General features: G+C 39.0%; 1 protein-coding gene across 4 annotated transcripts in view; it reads left to right on the top strand.

Annotated features, from left to right (window-relative positions):
• Window positions 1-26,298, top strand: part of CAP2 (cyclase associated actin cytoskeleton regulatory protein 2) — a 153,890-nt gene that overhangs the window by 37,610 nt on the left and 89,982 nt on the right. For 3 of the 4 annotated variants that reach the window (XM_045497301.1, XM_045497303.1, XM_045497304.1), the window contains one exon: window positions 24,920-24,997. The exons of the other annotated variant lie outside the window; for it this stretch is intronic. In XM_045497301.1, coding sequence (XP_045353257.1) covers window positions 24,920-24,997 — 78 coding nt within the window. The remainder of the gene's footprint in view (window positions 1-24,919; window positions 24,998-26,298) is intronic. 4 annotated transcript variants of the gene reach the window in all.

The following is a 26,298-nucleotide window of genomic DNA, read 5'->3' as shown; positions in this document are numbered from 1 at the left end:
GCTTCAGCCTCTGAAAATTAATACTTTGTCTAAAAGAAATGACCTGATTTCATTTAGATTATCTTGTTATTTCTATCCATGCACCATCCCCACAAAACACACGCACGCGCACACTCGCGTGCATATCCACTATTCACCTAAGAATTCTTTGTCATGCTGTATTAGCTACGTGTAAGACAGAGGTCTCCGTCAGTATATGGGATGTCAGGTCCAAGAGTCATTCTGTAAGAAATATGTTTGCAGATTTGTCTGTATGCCTAAGGCAAGTATAAAATATGCTTCCTTGCTTTTAGTGTTAGTATTTAGATTGTTACTCATTCAATGTATCTATTAGCATGCTTAGTATTTAGGTTGTGGTTTACCAATGTAAGTTTTAAAATATGAGAGTTTGTACATTTTATAACACATTACAAGCCAAGTCTTTTTAAAATATCAAATATAAGGGGCACCTGGATGGCTCAGTCGGTTGAGCATTCGACTTCGGCTCAGGTCATGATCTTGTGGTCTGTGAGTTCGGCCCGCGTCGGGCTCTGTGCTGATGGCTCAGAGCCTGGAGCCTGCTTCCGATTCTGTGTCTTCCTCTCTCTCTCTGCCCCTCCCCCACTCACACTCTGTCTCTCTCTGTCTCAGAAATAAACATTAAAAAAAATTTTTTTTTTAAAAAGGAGAAATTCCAAAGGGTTCTGAGCTTTGGGGACCACACATCTTAAACAAAAATGAAACAAAAAACAAAATTCCAGGGTGGCTTAGTGGGTAAGCGTCAGACTGGCTCAGGTCATGATCTCACAGTTGACAAGCTTGACCCCCTTGCTGGGCTCTGTGCTGACAGCCCAGAGCCTGGAGCCTGTTTCGGATTCTGTGTCTCCCTCTCTCTCTGCCCCTCCCCTGCTCATGCTCGGTCTCTCTCTCTCTGTAAAAGATAAATAAACATTAAAAAAAAATAATAATAAAATAAAAAAATATCAAATATAAGATGTGTTAGGGATGTAAAAGAAAACAAGGTATTTAATGAATTAATTAATAATTTATCATTCATTAAAGAAGATGTGTATATGATAAATAATCCATTACACACACGCACACACACACTGAGCCGTAAAAATGAATTGCCATTTGCAACAATATGGATGAACCTAAAGGGTACAATGGTAAGTGAAACAAGTTAGACAGAAAGACAAATACCATATGATTTCACTTACACGTGAAATCTAAAAACCAAACAAACCCGACAGAATAGGAGCAGAGTTATAAATGCAGAGAACAAAACTGGTGGTTGCCAGAGGGGAGGGGAATGGGGGGGATGGGCCAAATGGGAGGAGGAGTAAGAGGCACAAGCTTCCAATTATAAAGTAAATAACCTGGGATTGTAATTGTAATGTACGGCATAGGGAATACAGTCAGTAACATTGTCACAGCTTTATATGGTGACACGTGGTAACCAATGTATTTCAGTGACCATTCCATCCAGTATATCGATATTAAATCACTATGTTGTACACCTGAAACTAATACAGTATTATATCTCCATTATTCTTTAAAAAAAAAATAATACCACTCATATGTGTTTGCAATAGAAATCCTCTCCTTTTCAGAAAACACTTTTTTAAAAAAATTTATTTATTTATTTAGAGAGTGAGTGGGTGAGGAGCAGACAGAGGGAGACACAGAATCCAAAGCAGGCTCCAGGCTCTGAGCTGTCAGCACAGAGTCTGACATGGGGCTCGAACTCACAGACCGTGAGATCATGACCTGAGCCAAAGTCGGACACTTAACCGACTGAGCCACCCAGGCACCCCTAAAAGATTTCATTTTTAAGTAATCTCTACACCAACGTGGGGCTCGAACTCACAACCCTGAGATCAAGAGTCGGATGCTCCATTGACTGACCCAGCCAAGCACCCTGGGAAAACACTTTTCTAAGGCACTTGGAACATTGATACTTGACTTTCAATTAATCAGTGTTGTTAAAACTGACTAATATATGGATAAGGTAGTATGGTTTTTTGATAATTTGGGGCTCGCCTGTTGAGTGCTGGGGTCTATTACAAGGTTCCAGAAGTATGCTATTTCCTCTGACCCTGGGAGCATCTAGCACTGTGCCCATAGTGAGTGGTTAATCAGTGCTTCGTGAACGAATGAATGAAAATGAATGTTTGAGTGAATGAATCAAATCATTAACGAATTAGTGAATCAATGGATAGATGAATGTGCCATAGCCAAAGTTTAAATTAAACAGTATCCTAGACTACCAGTTAAAAAAATACCAAAGCCAAGTATTAAGTCATGAATTAGCAAGTAAAATATGGAGAAACATAGACTCTGTAGATTTTTGTTTCTCTCTCTCTCTCTCATTCTCTCTCTCTCTCTCTCACACACACACACACACTCTGAATTTCTCATAGACCTGACAGTTTATCTAGTACCTCCCTCATTCCCTTCATTCTCATTTAAAAAAGCTAAATGAGAATTTTTTAAAATTTATCTGAGGATAGTTGACACACAACATTACATTAGTTTCAGGTATACAATGTAGTGATTCATCATCTCGACTCATTATGCTGTGCTCATCACAAGTGTAACTACCATCTGTCCCGATACAGTATAATATCATTGACTATATTCCCTGTGTTGTGCTTTTTATTCCTGTGACTTACTCATTCCATGACTGGAATCCTGGATCTCCCACTCCCTTCACCCATTCTGCCTGATCCGCTCCCCCCCCTCCCCCCGCCCGGCTACCATCAGTGTGCTCTCTGTATTTATAGTTCTGGTTCTGCTTTGTTTGTTTCTTTGTTTCTTTGCTTTGTTTTTTTAGATTCTACATGTGTGAAATCATATGGTATTTGTCTTTCTCAACATGATTTATGTCACTTGACATAATATCTTCTAGGTCCATCCATGTCACAAATGGCAAGATCTCATCCTTTTTTATGGCTGTGTAATATCTGTGTGTGTGTGTCCTCTTTATCCATTCACCTATTGATGGACGCAGGTTGCTTCCATATCTTGGTTGTTGTAAATGCTGCAGTAAATATAGGGGTGCATGTATTTTTTGAGTTAGTGTTTTTGTTTTCTTTGTAAATACCCAGTAGCAGAATTATTGAATCACATAGTATTTTTATTTTTAATTTTTTGAGGAACCTCTATACTGTTCTCCACAGTGACTGCACCAATTTACGTTCCCACCAACAGTACACAGGGTCCCTTTTCCCCACATCCTCGCCAACACTTGTTATTTCTTGTCTTTTTGATTTTAGCCATTCTGACAGATGTAAGATCTAAATGAGAGTTTATAAGGATGTGAAAATCCACCAGTGTATTGACTGATAGTCACTGCCACTAGAAATCCCATGATCTCTATCTGAGACAAGGTATTTTTGTGAGCTTTACTGTAAGTATTTTAAACTGAAGCCCACATTTAAAAAAGGAATTGAATTTTGTTTTCTGTTTGCATTGCGGTTTGACGTGTTACTTTCTCCTTTGATCATTAACGTTCAAAATGATAGAGATCAGGTGAGAAATAATGTTGGAGTCTGAAGGGGCCAGTTGGGAAATTCAGTTCTTGTTTGGAACTTCACTGTACATTTCCAATAATCAACTTTCTTGGGTTCCAAGAATCTTCAGCTGTATTGTAATTTTAAACATCTGGATGAAAACTAAAAAATTGAGTAGATTGGCTCAATATGTCGAAATACTAACCATCCCAATGTTTTAATGGGGACTCTCACCCCAAAGTTCATTTATATTTTTTAAAAAAATTTTTAGTGTTTATTTGTTTTTGAGGGAGAAAATGAGCCCAACGGGGGAGGGGCAGAGAGAGAAAGAGAAAGAGGGAGACACAGAATCTGAAGCAGGCTCCAGGCTCCGAGCTGTCAGCACAGAGCCCGGCGCAGGGCTTGAACCCACAAACCGCGAGATTGTGACCTGAGCTCAAGTTGGACGCTTCAGCGACTGAGCCATCCAGGCGCCCCCAAAGTTCACTTATAAATTAGTTCTTAGAAATTTGGAAGACATTTTCCCGTAGACCTCATGTAAGCAAGGAGGGGTTCAGTTCCAATGAAAAGGTATGGAAGAACCTCGCTGTGTGTATGGTACACAGCCTGCTGAGATCTACAGTCTCTTTGCTAACAGTTTGCCACAAGATAAGCACAAATTGTACGACTTTGAAAACTTTGCTAGCAACCCAACAGAGTAATTTTATGTCTGCTAAATCTGGTAATTTAAAAAAAAACTAGGACTTGTGCTTTGTAGGTCTGGCTTTTTAATTTCATTTTCCTAGCAAGGCTCTTTTATTTATTTTACGAAAGTATCAGTCTGTGACAGATGAGAAATTAAAAAGAAAAACCTTTAACCAAATGTTTTGTGAGCAGCACTTATGTAATGCAACATGCGAGAAAAAACTCTTCCACTCTGCTTTTAGTTAAGTGAAGCAGGAAAACAGTAACGTTAACTGCAAAGTAGTTATTTATGGTGAATGCTGATTGATGCCTGGACTGTGAGTTTCATTAGATAAAGACAAGGAGATAGGGATTTCTATGCAAGTTTGTGTACTTTCAGCTGGTATTTGGCCTGATTCCTTTCTACTCTTGCCACCAAAGATGGGATTTTTCTTTTTCTTTATATGAGTGTAGAGTTACAGCCCTTTGATACTGAGCAACTATTGTAAGGGTAGCTTTGAGATTCACAAGTGGCACAAAAAAGGCAGGAAGAGAAATTTTTTCTGAGGATAACTGAGCAAAAATTGAGGGAAGAGAGAGTGAAGAGGTGATATATACACTTAAGAAAGATTCGCTTTGTCAAAAGTAAAGTCTGGAAGGATGTTCATTGAATTGCTGACAATGGTCATTTTGGGGGTGGGGCTGTGGACTTAATGGAAACATTTACTTCCTAAACAGTCATGTTTTGAACCTTTTATATCATGTATGTGCTATGGTTATCATCGAAAGAGGAGGAAAAGGAATGTCTGATTCTGGAAGAAAAACTCTTGGAATCAAGGTACTGCCTAAAAAGGAGTTCGCTGAGCAGGAAAAAACAAGTGAAGAGAAAATACAGGCACTAGGAGGCACTAGGTGGCGCCACTTGGCCTACACACTTGGCTGCTGGGCACCCTTGTGGTCAAGAGTCCAGGGTGCCTGGGAATCCCCTGGGAGTGGGGGAACCAGTGTCAGTCAAAGACTTTTTCATGGGTCAAGTGTTCATAGTAAGAGCTCAGTCTAGATGGATTGATATTGACCAGATATGGTTGATGAATGAACACAATCTGGTTCTTAGCTAACTTTTGTGGTTACTGGAGATCGATCTTATTTCCCTGCCTCATTTTCATTTTCCATATCAGTGAGAGAGGCAATTGGAAAGAAGGGGAAAGAGAACGAACATTTGTTGAGAGACTGCAATGTGCCAGGCACTCTACACAGCTACTGACAAACCTTCCTTGGTCGGTAGGAGAACCTTTAAGACAGAAGACATTCAAGATGAAGAAGCCAAGCTCAGAAAGACTTGCTTGTAGCCGTACATCTAGCAAGGGGTAGAGTTAGATTCTATCTAAAGCCTATCTGAAGGTCTAAAGCTCATGGTCTCTCCACCACACTGCTTTCCAGTAACTTAGGTCTTTCATTATTAAGCAGTAGTTCCTGAGCTTCTGTTGTACCAAAGACCCTTCTATGGAGGCACCCACTGGCCTCGTCTTCAAAACATGCCACCTAGTTGGAGACACAAGGCATGTACACATGCGTGGAAGTTACATAAGAATAGGGCTTAAATAACACAAGTGAGAAGACAGTGCTTAGTGTCACAGTGGCATTCTAGAATAAGGAGAACCTTGTTGTCTCTAGTTTTTGAGACTGGTCTCAGCAACCAACTACCCTTTCCTTGTGTAGACCCAAGGCTCATTAACCACGAAGCAGTTCTGGCTTACTAAGTCAAAAGATTTGATTTAAACATGTTGATAAAATGCGTTAGATTCCTTAAGTGTTAAAAAAAAATTAGAGAATTTGGAGAGGGGCCGATCTGCCAAGTATTTTTTAACCACACAGGGATTGAATTTGAAAATGAAGTTAATTTAGGAGAATAGTTTTGTTCAGAATACAGACTTGTAACAATATTCGTACCTGTCAGGAAAGCAAATGGATTTAAACATAGAATGGTGTTTTTTTCCCCTATTCCCATGCCTTGAGAAATACTCCGTGTTTTTCTTTCAGATCTTTGGCCTTTTTAAATATAAACTGCAACAGTGAGTTATTTAGAAGAGTTTTGTTGTTGTTGTTGTTGTTGTTGTTGTTGGGCTTTTTAAAACCACAGCGATTGTTTTTATATTAGATTTTGCTTTTTTCCCCATTTTTAAAAAATTTATTTTTTAATTCACATCCAAGTTAGTTAGCATACAATGATTTCAGGAGTAGATTTCTTAAGCCACTTACCCATTTAGCCCATCCCCCTACCCACAGCAACCCTCTGTTTGTTCTCTATATTTAAGAGTCTCTTATGTTTCATCCCCCTCCCTGTTTTTATATTATTTTTGCTTCCCTTCCCTTATGTTCATCTGTTTTGTATCTTAAATTCCTCATATGAGTGAAGTCATATGATATTTGTCTTTCTCTGATGGACTAATTTCGCTTAGCATAATACCCTCTAGTTCCATCCATGTAGTTGCAAATGGCAAGATTTCATTCTTTTTGATTCCTGAGTAATACTCCATTGTAAATATATACCGCATCTTTATCCATTCACCTGTTGGCGGACATTTGGGCTCTTTCCATACTTTGGCTATTGTCGATAGCGCTGCTATAAAAGTCTTCTGCACATTTTATTTTTGTAAACTGCTTGTTTAATTTAGACTGTGTCTTCTGATTCTCTTACCATGTCAGTAGGTTGGAGTCTACATTATCATTTTTAGTGACTGCATAGTACTTCATTGTGTGGTTATACCGTAATTGATTTAAACACTCAAAATTGTATCTCAGTGAAATATAATGTATATATAAGAATGCAGGGCCCAGACTAGGGTGATACAAGTAAGGTCCTCGGATGTGACCCTGAGAGGGAGCAAGCCTGGGCTTCTCCCCAGTGTCGACCTGGTCCTGTCCCTGCAAGGCTATTTACAGTCATTTTAAAAAGTAGTAACATTTGGGGCACCTGGGTGACTTAGTCAGTTAAGCATCTGACTCTTGATTTCAACTCAGGTCATGATGTCACCATTCATGAGTTTGAGCCCCACATTGGGCTCTGCATTGACAGCGCAGTGCCTGCTTGGGATTCTCTGTCTCCCTCCCTCTACCCCTCCCTCCTCTCAAAAATAAAGAAACATTAAGAAAAATCAGTGTTTACAATATACTATCTTAAAAAAAAAATAGTAACATTTGACTTGTTTTCAATTTTTTCCCCAATTAGAAACAAAACTTCAGTGGATATCCTTGCACAAACATCATTTTATTATTGTACAATTATTTTCTCAAAGAAAATGCCTACAATTGGAAGTGCTAGGTCAATAGTAAACGCTGCCTAATACTTACTCCCCCCCCCCCCCGCCCTTTCCCTCCCCACCCCCAGCCCCCGACACACACACAGTACTGATTCATATGCTCATAATGTCTTCAAGTTCTTTAGGCAATTTGGTGATAATTACGAACTACGAAAATAAGAATTTTAGGGAAACAACGCATGATTTGAATGCTCGTTAATATTCGTAATGTTGACTCTAAAAATGCTTTGCCCTCTGCTGGGTGCGCAGGGAAATAAAAACAAAGCTATTCTTCCCCATATAAACAACCTTTTTTTGAGAAAGAAAACCATCTATCAGTGCTGTCTTTTACTAACTTGACATACCAAGAAATAGGTTTAAATTTCCTCTTTGGTTTGGGGTGGGGTTGGTTGAGTGTTGAGTCACTTTGACTGAGACCACTAATACAGCTGAGCCGTATAATAGAAGATTCCAGGCATGGATATAGAAGGGACACGTTGGAGCTCTTCTCTAGTGTCAGAAACATGCACCGTGGTTGATGTAAATACTTATGTGAGTTGGAAGTTGCCAAGGCAACAATCCTATTAATGAAGAATAAACCTCTTTTATTATCAGCGCCTGAATGATTACTTTTTTTATAAACTGCGCCTGGAAGTCTAACATTGACGTTCTTAATCTACCTGCTCATCTTTGCTTTCCAGACTGCAAAACTATTGAGCTGTATTCAATAAGCATGCCTCCTTTCTCTGCCAATGAAAGTGGAGTTATCGGGGGAAAAAAATTAGTCAACTGTAAGGGCAGTAAAAATACTAATTTATAACAATTACCTGATATAAAATTATTGCCCTTTTGATATATACTTTGACGAAGGCAGAGCCTGAAATTGACTGAACTCGTTTGGTATTTGAGTGGGCCAGAGTCTTTAAATTAACTTGTCTTTATGATTTAACGGAGCATTGCCAACATATTTTTAAATAAGTGGAGTGTGACATTACTGCTTCCTGCCCCTAGTCAGACTGTAAATTTAGACTCCATTTTATGGCGTGTACACTGGATATTTGAAAAAGGGCAGCTGTGGCTGAGTCATAAGCTTTAGGGAACTCTGTTGTCTCAAAGGACCAGGGAGCCACGTTAAGGGAAATGATGGTTCGAAATGAGTGGTTTCGAAGTAATGCTTCTTGGGTTCTAGAGAGAAGCAAATCTTTTCTTCACAAAGGAATACATTCCCTTTTAATGAGAGTGCTTCTTGTGTGTTGTCAAGCTAACCAGATGTTGTCAGGCTTACCCTTTCAATCGTGGGTTGGTGATATCAGCAATCCGTTCCTTTCAGGATTGAATGTTTCTTGTCTGTTCTGTATAATTAGCACCTTATCACTTATTACTCATATTTGTTAACCATTCTCTGTATTCATGACTTGTTTCCCCCATTGAAACCTGGTGGCACATAGGCACTTAGTAGGTACTCAGAAAATACAGTTCAGGGGTGCGGTGCCTGGGTGGCTCAGTCAGTTAAGGGGCCGACTCTTGATTTCAGCCCAGGTCATGATCTCACAGTTCATGAGTTCAAACCCCACATGGGGCTCTGTGCTCACACCAAGGAGCCTGCTTTGAGTCCTCTTTCTTCCTCTCTCTGCCCCTCCCCAACTTGTGCTCTCTCTCTCTCTCTCTCGCTTCCTCAAAAATAAATAAACATTAAAAACATTTTCTAAGAAAATTTCGATTGTGAAATTCAATAATAAATTTCTGTCTTACTCAGTTATTTATATCTTTTGCATATTTTTCCCAATAATACAATTTAAAAGTTTGATGAAGAAAAATTTCAGAACAAATACATGAGGAAGAGAACAAAAGCTACTCGTATAGTTTCAGTACTCAGTGATAACTGCCTTTGATATCATGGCATATTTATTTCATAAGGACATCATTCCAAGTCCTGTTTTCTCCTTGGTGAGTTAGAATCGACCCTGTAATTTGTGCCAGCCATTTGTATAAGGACAAGTGACACACGCCAGGCACTGACATGGCACAGGTAGTTGACTGAAATAACGGGGCCATTCGTAGTCTGAGCAAAGCTTGGCCCTTGTCCCGTGTCACTGTGGCAATTTGAAGTTCAACAACAAAATTGTCCATCTGATTTCTCCTTTCTTCATTTTTAGCTTTCGACTACATTACTGAACACACAGATCTGCCCTCAGAACAGGTTTTAACACACACAGATGTACGTGTCTCCTTGTTAATGGCAACTCAGCTGGCTTGCCTGATGCCTTTTCCTAATGGCACATTGGGAAGGGACAGAGCCGTTGCCCAGCTTATGCAGAATAGCCAAAGGTCTGTGGGAACTAAAGTGCTAGCGAGGAAACATCCCATCCTTGTGTGTTTTATTTTTGGCCGTGACGAATAAAGGAGTGGTCTGACTGTCGCTTTAGTTCCCCACCTCAGTAATCTCCATAAGCACCCCCAGATAAATATGATAAAAATAACAATAATAAACACAAAGAAGAAACCCTCATGTAATGAGGATAAAAGCTTCTCTAGAAAACTTTGCTATTTTTAACAAACAGAACAATCCAAGTGGAAATAGTTTTTATCATAGTCTCTTAGTGAGCCCCGCCCCCATCATCATTGTTCTACCACTCTTTCCACGGGATAACTGTCCCCAAGGACACTTATCCCCTCCTACACAGTTTCCACGGGATAACTGTCCCCTCCTACCTAGGTGTTCACAACACCTCTGTGTTCATAACCTCCCTCCCCATGCCTTATCCACATTCCCATGTAAATACGTCAAAAAGCAGGGGATGAGGAGATGTTCTGTCACCAAGGGATGAAGACGGGATACGAGGTCAAAGATGTCTCAAAATTTAAACAGGATAAATTTTTCTTGCTTAAAAAAAAGTGGAGAAAGGACTTCTGTCTTCTGGGGCACATTTAAGGAGCTTGGAAGTCACCACACCATGCCAACAACAAGTAATAAGCTGAACAGTTTGAAAGACCAGCAGCTCTGTTTGGATCTGTAAGAGAAGGGAGGACCCAGGGCAGACTGCTGTCCCCGGGACCAGAGAAACAGGTGACAACAGGAGTTCCTGCATCTGGGAGCAGAGACTCAGGAGTGACGTTGCCATGGGAACCAGCGCCCCAGTGGGAAAACAACCTGAACTGTAATTGATGGATTGTTGGAAGCTCAGCGCAGACGACTCTGAGAGCTCAGAAGTCCAGGAGGACCCAGTTGTTGGGGTCCCCCACAACACTGTGACATTGCCTATGGCAGTTCAGTCAGGTCCCCACAGTAAATATGGAAGAAAAATGCCCTCAGGCTTCTGGCAAGGGGAGGGGGGAAAGGAAGCATTTTAAAATCAGCCAGAGCACTCTGTTCTTAACAAAACCTGTCCTGGGGCGCCGGGGTGGTGCAGTCGGTTAAGCTTCCGACTTTGGCTCAGGTCATGATGTCATGGTTCGTGGGTTCGAGCCCTGCGTCGGCCTCTGTGCTGAGAGCCCCGGAGCCTGAAGCCTGCTTCAGATTCTGTGTCTCCCTCTCTGCCTGCCCCTCCCCTGCTTGTGCTCTGTCTCTCTCTCTCTCTCTCCCCCTCTCAAAAATAAATAAAGATTTTAAAAAAAGAGAAAAGACCTGTCCTCAGTGGAAGCTAGTTAATCAGAGCCTAACCTCGTAGGGTATTGTCACAGCCCAACTGACCAGGAAAGAGAAATCCCCAACTCCAGCTGGCACTAGTCTTCCACATGGGAAGGGGACACACCCAAGTCCAGATCACTGTAGCCATCCTGTCCCACCTAAAGAGGAAGGAAAAAAATGTGAGAAACACTTGTGAAGTTCACATCCCAGAGGCACAGACTCACTTAAGACTGAGACTTAATCGTAGGATTAAAGTACACTTCCTTGTCTTGCCACCACCCCATTACTGAAGTACTATTTATAGCAGTTTCTGAGGTGCCTGGGTGGCTCAGTTGGTTAAGCGTCTGAATTCGGCTCAGGCATGATCTCATGGTTTGTGAGTTCGAGACCCACATTGGGCTCTGTGCTGACAGCTCAGAGCCTAGAGCCTCCCTCTCTCTCTGTTCCTCCCCCACTTGCGCGTGCATGCACGCGCTCTTTCTCTCAAAAATAAACATTAAAAAAAATTAGATAGCTATTAATGGCAGTTTCTCTCACCCAAGTCTGGCAGTCAAAAAAATTACCAAATGTAAAAAATTATCAAAAAAATTACAAGGCATACCAAAAGGCAAAAACTCAAATTTGAAGAGACAAAGCAAGCCTGAGAACCAGACATAACAGGGATGTTAGAATTACCTAATGAGGAATTTAAAATAACTCTGATTAATTTGTGAAGGGCAATAACAGAGGAAGTAGACAGCAGGCAAGTACAGATGGGCAATGAACAGAGAGACAGAAATCCTAAGAAAGAACCAAAAAGAAATTCTGATGACAAAAAACACTGTAACAGAAGTAAAGAACGGCTTTGATGGGCTTATTAGTAGACTGTACACAACTGAAGAAAGAATCTCAGAGCTAAAGGATGTACCAGTAGAATCTTCAAAAAAACAAAAAGAACAAAGACCAAACAAAACAGAAGAGAATATCCAAGGACTTTGGGACAACTACTAAAGGTGTAACATACGTATAATGGTAATACCCAAAGGAGAATAAAGAGAGAAAGGAATAGAAGAAATGTTTGAAACAATGATAACTGAGAATTTCCCCAAATTAACATCAGAAACCCAACCACAGATCCAGGAAGCTTAAGGAATACCAAGCAGGATAAATACAATAAATAAATAAACAAACAAAAAAACAAATAAACAAACAAAAAAAACAAAAAAATCCCTACACCCTAGCATATCCTTTTCAAATTATAGAAAATTAAAAAAAAAATGAAAGAAACCAGAGGAAAATACTTTTTCTGTAGAGGAACAAAGACAAAAGTTAAATCTGACCTCTCTGAAACCATGCAAGGAAGAAGAGAATGGAAGGAAATACTTAAAGTGTTAGAGAGAAAAAAACCTACCAACCTAGAATTTTGTACCCAGAGAAATTATCCTTCAAAAGTGAAGAAGAGGGATGCCTGGATGGCTCAGCTGGTTAAGCGTCCAACTTCAGCTCAGGTCATGATATTGCAGTTCATGAGTTTGAGCCTTTCATCAGGCTCTGTGCTGACAGCTCAGAGCCTGGAGCCTGCTTTGGAATCTGTGACTCCCTTTCTCTCTGCTCCTCTTCTCCCCTACTCACGCTCTGTCTCTCTCTGTCTGTCAAAAGACAAATAAACCTTAAAAAAATTTTTTTTAAGTGAAGGAGAAATACTTTCTCAGACAAAAATTGAGGGGAACTTGTTGCTGGTAGACCTACCTTGCAAGAAATGTTAAAACAAATTCTTCAGAGAAAAAGAATATAATATAATTAGCTCAGAAACTTGTATCTATATAAAGAAGAATATCAAGCAAGAAATAAGTGAAGGTAAAATAAAAACTTTTATTTTTCATTTATTTTCATTGTGTGTGTGTGTGTGTGTGTGTGTGTGTGTGTGTGTGAAATGAATGACAGCAGTGATACACAGGACAAGATGAAGAGATTAAGATTATTTTGTTATTGGGTCACCTGGGTGGTTCAGTCAGTTAAGCATCTGACTCTTGGTTTTGGCTCAGATCATTTCCTGTGTCTTCATGGGTTCAAGCCCTATATCAGGCTCTGTGCTGGCAGTGTGGAGCCTGCTTGGGATTCTCTCTCTCTCTCTTTCTCTCTCTCTCTTTCTCTCTGCCCTTCCCCCACTCACGCTTTATTTTTATTTTTTTTTATTATTTTTTTTTTTTATTATTATTTATTTTTTTTTGGGACTGAGAGAGACAGAGCATGAACGGGGGAGGGGCAGAGAGAGAGGGAGACACAGAATCGGAAACAGGCTCCAGGCTCCGAGCCATCAGCCCAGAGCCCGACGCGGGGCTCGAACTCACGGACCGCGAGATCGTGACCTGGCTGAAGTCGGACGCTTAACCGACTGCGCCACCCAGGCGCCCCATTTATTTTTATTTTTGATAAAACTCACGTTTTATTTATAAGTAAATAAAACTTTTTAAAAATATATTATTTTGTTATTGTAAGGTATTCATGCTACTATGAAGTGGTATAATGTTATTTGAAAGTGGACTTGTATTAAATGTATGTGGCGAATTCTTGGGTCACCACTTAAAAGGAAAAAACAGTGTATGATATGCTAAGGAAGGAGAGAAAGTAGAATCATCTAAAATGCTCAGTTAAAACCACAAAAAGCAGAAAAAGAGTGGAAGACAAAAATAGGAACAAATAAGGCAACAAATAGAATATAGTAATGAATATGGTAGATATAATCCAACTATAGCAGTAATCACTTTAATGTCAGTGGTCAACATGCACCAATGAGAAGATAGAGATTGTCAGAGTGGGTCAAAAAACACAACCAACTACATGTTCTCTATAAGAAACCCATTTTAAATATGAACGCACGTATAGATTGAAAGTAAATGGATGTGGAAAATATACCGTGCTAACACTAATTAGAAGAAGGCAGGAGTAGCTGGATTAATGTCAGACAGAGCAGACTTCCAAGTAAGGAAAGTTACCAGGGAAAAGAAGAGCATTGCATTATGACAAAAGGGTCAGTTACCCACAAGACCTAACAGTTCTTAACAGTGCATAGCAGTGTGCTCTGAACAACAGAGCATTGTACTCATAGAAGAGCAAATCCACCATCCACGAGAGCGTTACCCCACTATGACAGTTGGAGACTTCAACACCCCTGCCTCAAAAATGGACGGGTCTATCAGGCAGAAAATCAGTAAGGATGTAGCTGAACTCAACTCCATCAATCATAGGTAGACACCTATGAACTATCGAACAACAACAGAATACACATTTTTCTCAAGCTCACATGTCACATTCACCAAGACAGACCACATTCTGAAACACAAAACACACCTGACCAAATTAAAAAAAAAAAAAAATCAATTCATACATTGTCTGCTCTTAGACCACAGTGGAATTAAACTAGAAATTAATGACAGAAAGATAACTGGAAAATCCTCAAATGTGTGGATGTTAAACAACACGTTTCTAAATGACACATGAGTCAAAGATGTTAAAAATTGTTTTGAACTCGGATGTTAACTAGATTTATTGTGGTGATCATTTCACAATATACACATATACCGAATCATTATGTTGTAACCTGAAACTAATACCGTGTTATCTGTTGATTATACCTCAATTAAAAAATATTTTGAACTAAATAAAAATGAAAACAAGATGAAAATTTGGGGAATGCAGTGAAAGCAGTGCTAGGAGGGAAATTTATAATATTGAATGGGAATGTTAGAGGAGAAGAAAGATCTGAAATACATAATCTAAGTTTCCACCTTAGGAAACTAGAAAAAGAAGAAAAGAAATAAGAATTAGAACAAAAATCAATGAAATTGAAAACAGGAAATCAGTAGAGAATATCACCAAAACTAAAAGCTGGTTTTTTGAAATGATCAATAAAATTGATACACCTCTAGCCAGGCTAAATAAGTAAAAAAAAAAAAAAAAAAGAGAGGACACAAATTACTAATGTCAGAAATAAAAGAGGGCATATCACTACAAATCCCATGGAAACTAAAAGTATAATAAAGGAATACTGTGAACAACTCCATGCCCACAGATTTGATAACCAAGATGATATGGACCAATTCGTTGAAAGATTCATCTGTCACATCTACCAAAACTCACACAAGAAGAAACAGATCATCTGAAAGGCCTATATCTATTAAAGAAATTCAATTAATAATTAGTAACCTTTCAAAAATAGAAAGCATCAAGCCCAGTGGGTTCACTGGTGAACCCTACCAAACATTTAAGGAAGATACTATACCGGTTTTCTACAATCTCTTCCGAATCTTCTTCCAAAGAGAAAATACTTCCTAAATCATTCTATGAGGCCAGTATTACCCTAATACCAAAATAAGATAAAGGTATTATAAGAAGAGAAAACTATAGACCTATAACTCTCCTGAACATAAATGTAGAAATCCTCAAAAAAAAAAAATTAGCCAATTGAATCCAAAAAAGTATAGAAAGAATTATACACCATGGTCAAGTGGAATTTTTCCCAGGTATGCAAGGCTGGTTCAACATTCAAAAATCAATTAATGTAATCTATTCCATCAGCAGACTAAAAAAGAAAAATCACATGGTCATATTAATAGGTGCAGAAAAAGCCATTGGTAAAATCCAATACCCATTCGTAATAAAAATTCTCAATAACCAGGACTAAAGGGGAACTTTCTCAACTTGATAAAGACTATCTACAAGAAACCTACAGCTAGCATAATTAATGAATGGTGAGAAACTCAGAGCTTTCCCACTCAGATCAGGTACAAGGCAAAGATGTCCCCTTTTGGGCATTCCTTTTCAACTCAGACTGGAAGTCTGTGAAATGCAATTAGACAAAAAAAGGAATTAAAAGGTATACAAATTGGCAAGGAAGACATAAAACTGTCCTTTATTGCAGATAATGTGATCATTATCTATCAAGAAGATCCAAGAGAATTGACAAAAAAGACCTCTTAGAATTAATAAACAATTATAGCAAGTAGTATTTGTTAGAAATGTAAATTCTCAGGTTCATGGAAACCTACTGAATCTGAAACTCGGGGGATAGGACTCTGTTTTAACAAACCCTCTAGGTGACTATAATACACACTTACGGCTAAGAAGCACTGGTGTAAGCTTTCTTTATGGTTCTTAATATGTCAACCCAGATGCCTTTCATAATCTGACTTTATAGAATTGGTGCTTATGTTTGTTGTTACAAAATTAGGCATCTTCAGGGGCGCCTGGGTGGTTCAGTCGGTTAAGCGTCCGACTTCAGCTCAGGTCATGATCTTGCGGTCCGTGAGTTCGAGCCCCGCGCCGGGCTCTGTGCTGACCGCTCAGAGCCTGGAGCCTGTTTCAGATTCTGTATCTCCCTCTCTCTCTGACCCTCCCCGTTTCATGCTCTGTCTCTCTCTGTCTCAAAAATAAATAAACGTTAAAAAAATTTTTTTTAAAAATTAGGCATCTTCAATTTATTTTAAGCAAAATTGCGAAGTGGTCAAATTTGTTTTTGTCATCCTGTCACCTCTTTTCATCAACCCATTTTCTTGTCTTGCTTTTATCTCTCAGGTCCCTCTTTGCTGAAACTCAAGGGACTTCTCCTTTAGGGTTAAAGGCCCCTGATTAGAGGCCCCTAAAGAATAAAATCTAAAGATACAAAATCTCTAATTATAAAATATAGGGCATTGGCAGACTAATTAGGGAGGGCAGTGGGGATGGCATTGACCATGACCTTTCTAGAGTCCACATATTGCACCCAAAGACAGATGCCCTTTCCCCTGACCTTAGAAGAGGAGGACCCCCTTCCCTTCACTGTCTGGTTCTCAAGAAGGCTGATGCTGTTTCAGAAGACCTGAGAATCCCTTCATTACAGATGCCCTGATTGGGTACTTTTTTGTCTCCTCCATGTTTTTCCTGCACCCTTTCTCCCAGTTGCACCTGTTCGTTTTTTTCATTCACATGGTATTTTTCAGCCTGTAACATTCCCTGTGAAACAATGCAAAGATTTGATGAGTATTTAGAGATCACTTGGGCTTCCCCAGGGAGCCAGCTCTCTCCTGAGGGGATTAGATGGAAATGAGTCATATTTGGCTGGCATCTCCTAGTCCTGAGGTTTACTTTAAACTGATTACCAAAATTCATTCTCCTACTCTGTCCTACTGTGTGCTCCTAGGGCAAAAAACAAAGTGGTCCACAGTTCCATCTATCCAAGAATCCCATTTACCTAAGTGATAGTGGATTGAGTTTAAACCAAATGCATAGCCTTGAGTCTTAAATAGTCTCCCTTTCCTCTCTTCACACACGTGCTCAGAGACAGATAGATGCACATATACACCCACAAAGGTCATTGCGGCTCTCTGAGCCCTGCACACATGTGATGGACAAACTCAGCAAAACCCCGCAATTATTTGTTGTTACTGAAAATCCCTACGTTTGGCATTTTCTTTCACAATGTTTTGAGCTGCCTGAGTGAGCCAAATTCTCCCTTTTGAGTTATCAGAACTCAGCAGGTTTAGTAAAATTGCTCCTAAATAGGATGCTGTCTGGTTGAGGGGACTCACAGAACGTTCCAGTAGAAGCAGGTAGATCACAATATCTCAAGTGTGGAATGAAAGTCCTTTGAAACATGGACTGATGAGTTAAACATGAATGTGCTTTATATTCTGCTAATTATGCCCAGAGTTTTAGGGAGCTGGGAGAAGTGCACAGCCGAATCCTCAGAAAGATTTCTCTTCATAAGCAAAGTGAAAGAGTTGAAGCGGGTATCTAGGTATTGAGCCATTCTCCACTCCAACTCCGCCTCTCTTGTTGAGTGAAAGGCCATTTGGGGAAGGATTCTAATTAATACAATTGGCCGCCTTTCTGATTAGACCACCAGAAAATTACTCTACTACCAACAGCTAAATATTCTTTGTAGGGAAAGTAAAAAACACTAATGATAGTGTTCATCCTGAGATAACTACAAAAATATTGTCAATGCCACCTCGGAGCTAGCAGTTCAACTACAGAAGTCAGGCAATCCTGAATTACTGTTCCACAGCAACTATAGTTCAGTCAATTCAGCAAGGCTTGTCATAGATGAGGACAATACTCTATATTATTGTGGCTGAGAGAAGTGCAAGTATTTTATTTATATCCAAGCTGTGGAAAGCTATATTTCATAGTTTTCTTTTTGGAAATGTGGTCATTAGAGACTGACAAAAGTCCTTCTGAACCACTGAAAATACACACTTTGATACGTGGATAAACATTCATGCAGCTCATAACTTTGCATTCATAAGGTCATAATGGCCTCGAGGACAATAAATATTGAAAATCCTCTATTCTTCCTTAAGGAACATACAAAATTTGAAATTTTGAGCAATACAATCCCAGCAATCAGGGTACGAGGACAAAAAGAAGAGGAGATAGTGTACTATCTACAAAATGGAGTGTACTACAAAACGTGTACTACAAAATGGAGGATATACCCTCATGTAAACATTCATGAAACTTACTCTGGTATGTTGATGATGATTGAATTTGTTGTTTTAAATGTAAATGGTCTACAAATCTTGGTTTGATCTGAAGCTTTTTTTTTCTCGGTAGAAAAAATTCCTTGAATGAGAAATGATGAGAAAAGTTAGAAACAAGATCAAGGTGCTCATTTCAGTAAACATTTTGGAAAAATTTGTTAGATGCCAAAACATACTAATGAAGTAGAATGACAAAAACTAGTCACTACCCCCCTCATCACTTTATGGAATGTAGTATTGGAAATCCTGCCATAGCAATTAGGCAAGAAAAAGAAATAAAAGGCATCCAAATTGGAAAGGAAGAAGTAAAACTGTCACTATTTGCAGATGACATGTCCATAGTTTATATAGAGAAAACCCTAAAGACTCCACCAAAAAACTATTAGCACTAATAAATTAATTCAGTAAAGTTGCAGGATACAAGATCAATATATAGAAATCTGTTTATACACTAATGATGATGTAACAGAAATTAAGAAATTAAGAAAAGAATTCCATTTACAATGACATCAAAAAGATTAAAATACCTAGGAATAAATTTAAACAAGGAGGTAAAAGACCTGTACTCTGAAAACTATAAGACATTGATGGAAGAAATTGCAGATGACACAAATAAATGGGAAGTTATGCTGTGTTCATGGATTGGAAGAATTAATATTGTTAAAATGTCCATACTATGTAAAACATTCTATGGATTCAGTGCAATTCCTATCAAAATATCAATGACATTTTTCAAAGAACTAGAACAAGTAATCCTAAGGAACCACAAAAGACCCCGAATAACCAAAGTAATCTAGAGGAAAAAAAAGAACATAGATGGAAGTATCGCAGTTTCAGATTTCAAACTATACCACAAAGTTATCATAATCAAAACAGGACGATACAGGCACAAAAACAGACATACAGATCAATAAAACAGTAGAGGGAGCCCAGAAATAAACCCACACTTATATGGTCAGTTAATCTATGGCAAAGGAGGCAAGAACATACCATGGGGAAAAGATACTCTCTTCAACAAGTCGTCCTGGGAAAACTGGACAGCTACATGCAAAAGAATGAAACTGGATGACTTCCTTACACCATATTCAAAAATTAGCACAAAATGAATTAAAGGCTTAAATGTAAGACCTGAAACCATAAAATTCCTAGATGGGATTTTTTTTTTTTTTGGATTTGTTTCCTCAGGCAAGAGCAACAAAAGCAAAAATAAACAAGTGGGACCATATCAAACTAAAAAGGTTTTGCAGTGAAGGAAACCACCAGTAAAATGAAAAGGCAACCTACTGAAGGGAGAAGATATTCACAAATGATGTATCAAACAAGAGGTTAATATCTAAGATGTATAAAGAACTCATACAACCTAAAATAAATAAATAAAACAATCTGATTTAAAAATGAGCAGAGGTCCTAGATAGTCACTTTCCAAAGAAATACAGATATCCAACAGGCACATGAAAAGATGCTAAACATTACTAACCATCAGGAAAATGCAAATCAAAACCACAGTGAGATATCACCTCACACCAGTCAGAATGGCTGCTATCCAAAAGACAAGATATAACAAGTGTTGTTGAGGGCATGGAAATAAAGGGAACACTTGTGCACTGTTGGTAGGAATGTAAATTGGTGCAACCACTGTGGAAAACAGTATGGTGGCTCCTCAAAAAATTAAAAATTGAACTACCCTATGGTCCAGCAATTTCACATCTAGGTGTTTATCCAAAGAAAATGAAGACAATAATTTTAAAAGACATATGCACCCCTGTGTTCATCACAACATTATTTACCATAGCCAAGATATGGAATCACCCCAAATGTCCATTGATAGATAAATGGACAAAGAAGAGGTGGAATGTTACTCAGCCATAAAAAATAACGAAATCTTGCCATATACAATAACATGGATGGACCTACAGGGTATTTATGCTAAGTGAAATAAATAAGGCAGAGAAAGACAAGTGCCATGATTTCACCCATACATGGAATCTGAAAAACAAAACAAAACAACAGAAGCGGACTCATAGATTCGGAGAACAAACTGATGGTTGCCAGAGGGGAAGAAAGTGGGAGATGGATGAAAGTGGTAAAGAGGATTAAGAAGGACAGTCCTCTAGCTACAAAATAAGTAAGACATGGGGATATAAATTACAGCACAGGGAATATAGTCAATAATATCATAACAGATTTGTAGAGTGACAGATGGTAACTTAGAATTATTGTAGTGACCATTTCATAGTATATATAAATATCGGATCACTACATTGTATATTGAAACTAATCAATATCGGATCACTGTATTGTATATTGAAACTAATATAATATTGTATGTCAATTATTCTTCAATTAAAAAAGTTGTAATTTCCCATTTGGTTGATACATTTATCCCTCCAGCCCAGAAAATTGTTTGATATTGACACCAGGATGAAATGAACCTAATCCTAATGGTCTAGCTATCTGTTATTCAAAATGTATTAAATGTGTTATACTGGTTCTTACCTATTTATCAGAGAAGAAAGAGTTATCCCTGGTAACAGAGAGATAGAAACTGCCCCAAACCAGATGTGACACTTACAAGGAAGAGATGAAAGGTGAAATCAGAAAGTTAAAAGATACAACCTGTGACCAAAAAAAACACAACTGAATCAGAATTGTACAACCACGATGAGCCAAGAGAAGAAAAAAGAAAAGAGGTAAAAAAAAAACAAAAAAAATTCACTAATAGTAAGTAAATAAGAAAGCGATAACCGAAAGCAATACATTTCAGTAACTGATGGCTAAGCAGCTTTTGGTTCATAGCTCTGCCCCTATTCTCCACCCCCTTAAAAACATACCTTAAAGGAAATGAAATCAGGAGAAGAAAATAAAAGGGAAAAGGGAACCATAGGGCTGCTTCCCTGTGTAGATGATGGTTCATGTCTGGGTTCTGAATTGGAGGGATGATCTAAAATCTGTGGGACCACTCCATCAGAATGGTGTATGTCCCAGGAATGTGGAGCAAATCATGGTTTAAGATACTCAACTTATTCTCAGAAGAATGAGTAGCACCCAAATTCTCAAAGACTGGACATCACCTCACTGAGCTGTCCCTCTCGTCCCATTCCATCAGGCTCTAAAAGAGTTGACAGAGCACAAACCTTGAGTGAAGGGGAAAATAACCCAGCCCCCAAAATGGTAGCAAAAGGCTCACGGAATCACCTTCATGACAGCTAGAGGTAGTGTGTCAGACAGGAACATAGCATGCAAAGGGAAAGCACAGGCTCACACTCAAAGAAAAGGAAATGTAAGGAACAGACACAGATTCCTCACAATGGCTTAATAAGAGTATAACTTACACTCTCAGAACTTAATAAGAGTATAAACAGTTTTAAATAGCTTAAAGACAAGGTGATAGAATAAGAGTGAAATGCAAAGGAAAATGGAATGTTAATAAATCAAGAACAAAAACAACATTCACGCAGAAATGATATATAAATTTAAAATGTGAATGTATATAAGAGATCCTGTTGAAAAATCTGTTAACTCACAATAAAGACTTCATATGATCACAGTAAATACAGATGAAAGACAAAGAAATTAAAGAGAGAGAGAATCTAGAAGATACAAAGACACTCAAATATTTCATAATCTAAAGATGATGAATGGAGTCCCTGAACAGAGATCCTAACAAATGGAACAGAGGCGTCTTGAATGATGTAAGGAAACTCTCCTAGAAACAAGTAAAGGGCCAAGCCTACTCCAGCAGATATAACACAGAATACTCAAGACCCAAACGCGTTGTGGTTAAGCTGTTAAACCCCAAGGATGAAGAAAGAACTCTCCAGGTGTCAAACTAGAAAAAGCCAATTTTCTGCAAGAGAGAAAAACACCAAGCTGGCTTTGGATTTCTCCATTGCCACATTTAGTGCCGTGCTATCTGAAAATGGAGGAAGAAAGTGACCCAAGGAGGTTATATTCAGCCAAGATTCTGTGAAAATATAAAGACAACAGGGAGACGTGTCCAGACTTGAAGAACGAAAAGCAACTTGGAGATCTTTTTTTGAAGAAAATAATAGATAATTAGGTTCGGCCAGCAAAAAAATTATCAAGATAACCTAGATCCGGAGAATTCATGGTAAAATGACTGGTGAGAAACATAGGTGTGTTTAAACATGGAACTGATCCTCAAGTCTGTGAATTAATGTTACAAATAGGATATGTATGTCACAACTAGAGCAAAAGAAAAATAAGTAAAAACATAGGAAATATAGGGAGCCAGAGATAGAAAAAAAGGAGGAACATACTTTATATTCTCATCTTTATCAGTAAGAAGTCAGTCAGTTATACCAGGTAATTTAAAATGCAAATACAGGGGCGCCTGGGTGGCGCAGTCAGTTAAGCGTCCGACTTCAGCCAGGTCACGATCTCGCGGTCCGTGAGTTCGAGCCCCGCGTCGGGCTCTGGGCTGATGGATCAGAACCTGGAGCCTGTTTCCGATTCTGTGTCTCCCTCTCTCTCTGCCCCTCCCCCGTTCATGCTCTGTCTCTCTCTGTCCCAAAAATAAATAAACGTTGAAAAAAAAAATTAAAAAAATAAAATAAAATAAAATAAAATGCAAATACATAATTATTCCAATCTCTTAATATTTTATATATATATATGTGTATATATATATATATATGTGTATATATATATATATATATTTTTTTTTTTTTTACCTTGGAATGATCATTTAGGACATATTAATTATAACAGTGCAGAAGCTTTTAAGTTTACCAATTCTTTCTCTTTCATGTCTACTGCTCAACCATAATCAAAATTTATACTTTTTTTCTTAAAAAATAGTACCTTGGGTATGGTCCCATCTTATAAAAGTCTGTGCATATAGATCTTTTTTTTTTTTTTTTAATTTTTTTTTTTTCAACGTTTATTTATTTTTGGGACAGAAAGAGACAGAGCATGAACGGGGGAGGGGCAGAGAGAGAGGGAGACACAGAATCGGAAACAGGCTCCAGGCTCTGAGCCATCAGCCCAGAGCCTGATGCGGGGCTTGAACTCACGGACCGCGAGATCGTGACCTGGCTGAAGTCGGACGCTTAACCGACTGCGCCACCCAGGCGCCCCTGTGCATATAGATCTTAAAAGGTGATACAATGGTGTTCATCTGTTGTTAATAAAGATTATTTCTAGATCGTGAGGCATGTTATTAAACTTTAATATTTGTAATTATTTGCATTTAAAAATTATTCTAAGTCATTATACTTTGTCTTCTGAAAACAGTGCATTTTCTTAAAACCTAGAAACATTCTGCCAAAAATGGTCATTTGTAGATGATACAAGTATTTGGAATTATTTTCTTCTTGGTATTCTTTTTTAATTTTTTTTTTTAATTTTTAATGTTTATTTATTATTGAGAGATGGAGAGACACAGAATGTGAGCAGGGGAGGGGTAGAGAGAGGGGGAGACATAGAATCTGAAGTAGGCTCCAGGCTCTGAGCTGTCAGCACGGAGCCCAATGCGGGGCTCGAACCCTTGAACCGTGAGATCATGACCTGAGCTGAAGTCAGCCACTTACCCGACTGAACCACCCAGGACCCCTCCAAATATGTCTTAATGGTTAGTTGTAGAAGCCACTGGCTCATGGGGAACATATATTTATGGGAATGACTTAAGGGACAACTTTCTTTCCACTAGAAGGCATAGAACACACAGGTCTGGGCACCCCGTGAATGAGGACGGGAGAGATACCTTTTGAAAACGATGGTACTTTGGGACTCGGACATTTTTTAACAGCTTTATTGGGATGTCATTGGCACGTAATAATATTCACCCTTTCAGGGTGAAGAGTTCAGTGGCTTTTAGTGTACCCCCCAAGTTGTGAAACCATCAGCACTATGCGATTCGAGCATCACCCCCAAAAGAAACCTCCATTCCTCTCTCCCACAGCCCCGGGCAACTGCGAATGTCCTTTCTGTCTCTCTAGATTTGCTTATTCTGGACATTTCATATCAATGGAATCATACAAATGTGGTCTTTCTGACTGGCTTCCTTCGCTCAGCATGTTTTTAAGGTTCACCCACATTGTAGCATGTATCAGCATTTCATCTCTTTTTAATGCCGAGTAATGTCCATTGTACGGATATATCACATTTCGTTTCACCATTCAGATGAACATTCTGGTTGTTTCTATATCTTGGCTATCATGAAGAATGCTACTGTGAACATTCATTAGCAAGTTTTTATGGGGACATATGTTTTCATTTTGGAGGTTTATACCTAGGGATGGAATTGCTGGATTATATGGTAACTGTGTGTTGAAGCTCAAACATCTAAACTTGCCTCTTTCTCTTTGTTCCCAGGCGGAAATGGTGCATAGTGCTTTCCAGGCCCAGCGGGCTTTCCTTCTGATGGCCTCTCAGTACCAACAACCCCAAGAGGTGAGAGTGTATTTCGAGAGGCAAGGCGGCCTAGAGAATGGTTAGTGTAAGACAGAACAAGGAGGCAGCAGAACCATTTACTCTGAGAGACATCCCCAAAGTGAGATGTGTAGCATATAGGTCTGTCTCTGGCGTGGAACATTTCTTCTGTCTTCATAATCTTTTCATGGCCAAATTCATACTATTACAATTGACATCACCGGGTTAAAAGGGCAGTCTCTTTATGTCTTCTGTAGCCTCTTCTTTTTCTTTGATTGAAATGTAGTTGACACATACAATGTTATATTAGTTTCAGGTGTATAACATAGTGAGTTGACAATTCTGCACATCACCCGGATAAATGTAGTTACCCTGTCTCACCATGATCAGGGGCGCCTGGGTGGCTCAGTCGGTTGAGCGTCTGACTTCAGCTCAGGTCGTGATCTCGTGGTTCGTGAGTTTTAGCCCCGCGTCAGGCTCTGTGCTGAAAGCTCAGAGCCTGGAGCCTGCTTCGGATTCTGGGTCTCCCTCTCTCTCTGCCTCTCTCCAGCTTGCACTCTCTCTCTCTTTCTCTCTGTCTCTCTCTCTCTCAAAAATGAATAAACATTAAAAAAAAGAAGATGTGATCAGGTAGATAACCAGATAGATAGACAGACACACACCATGGAATATTAGCCATAGAAGAGGGCCTATTCTTTTTACCAGTCTCACAACCGTTTTATTAACTGAGGAAGATTTTACCACTGATTTTTAGTTGTATTTTGTGCTACTTTGTTATCAAACCTGTTCACATCTATCATCATCTATAAATTGCCTGTATGAATTCGATTAGCTTTGATTTCATAGTCGGCATAGATATAGGCTGTCAACACTTCTTAAATGTATTGTGTGTGTGGATAGTTAGGGAATGTCGGTGCAGTCTCTAACAACTTTTAACCTTACATCACATTGCTACATAAGGCCCAGAGTAAACTTTCATATAAAAATAATAGTGGATGTGGGGTGCCTGGGTGGCTCAGTTGGTTAAGCATCCGACTTCTGCTCAGGTCATGATCTCACAGTTCTCAGGTTCCAGCCACGCTCAGGCTCTGTGCTGACAGCTCAGAGCCTGGAGCCTGCTTCAGATTCTGTGTCTTCCTCTCTCTCTGCCCCTTCCCCACTCATGCTTGCACTCTCTTGCTCTCTCTCTCAAAAATAAATAAATATTAAAAATTAAAAAAACGTAATAGTGGATGTTAAGAGCAAAGTGATGGCTGGAAGGGCTCCTTCTCATTCCCCAGGCCATTTTGAATTTACCACATTCTAAACCCAGCACCGCCTTC

The sequence above is a fragment of the Leopardus geoffroyi genome, chromosome B2 (assembly GCF_018350155.1).
Source record: "Leopardus geoffroyi isolate Oge1 chromosome B2, O.geoffroyi_Oge1_pat1.0, whole genome shotgun sequence".
NCBI classification, from domain to species: domain Eukaryota; kingdom Metazoa; phylum Chordata; class Mammalia; order Carnivora; family Felidae; genus Leopardus; species Leopardus geoffroyi.
Note: the sequence above shows the minus strand (reverse complement) of the source record. Positions and strands in the feature narration are given on the sequence as shown.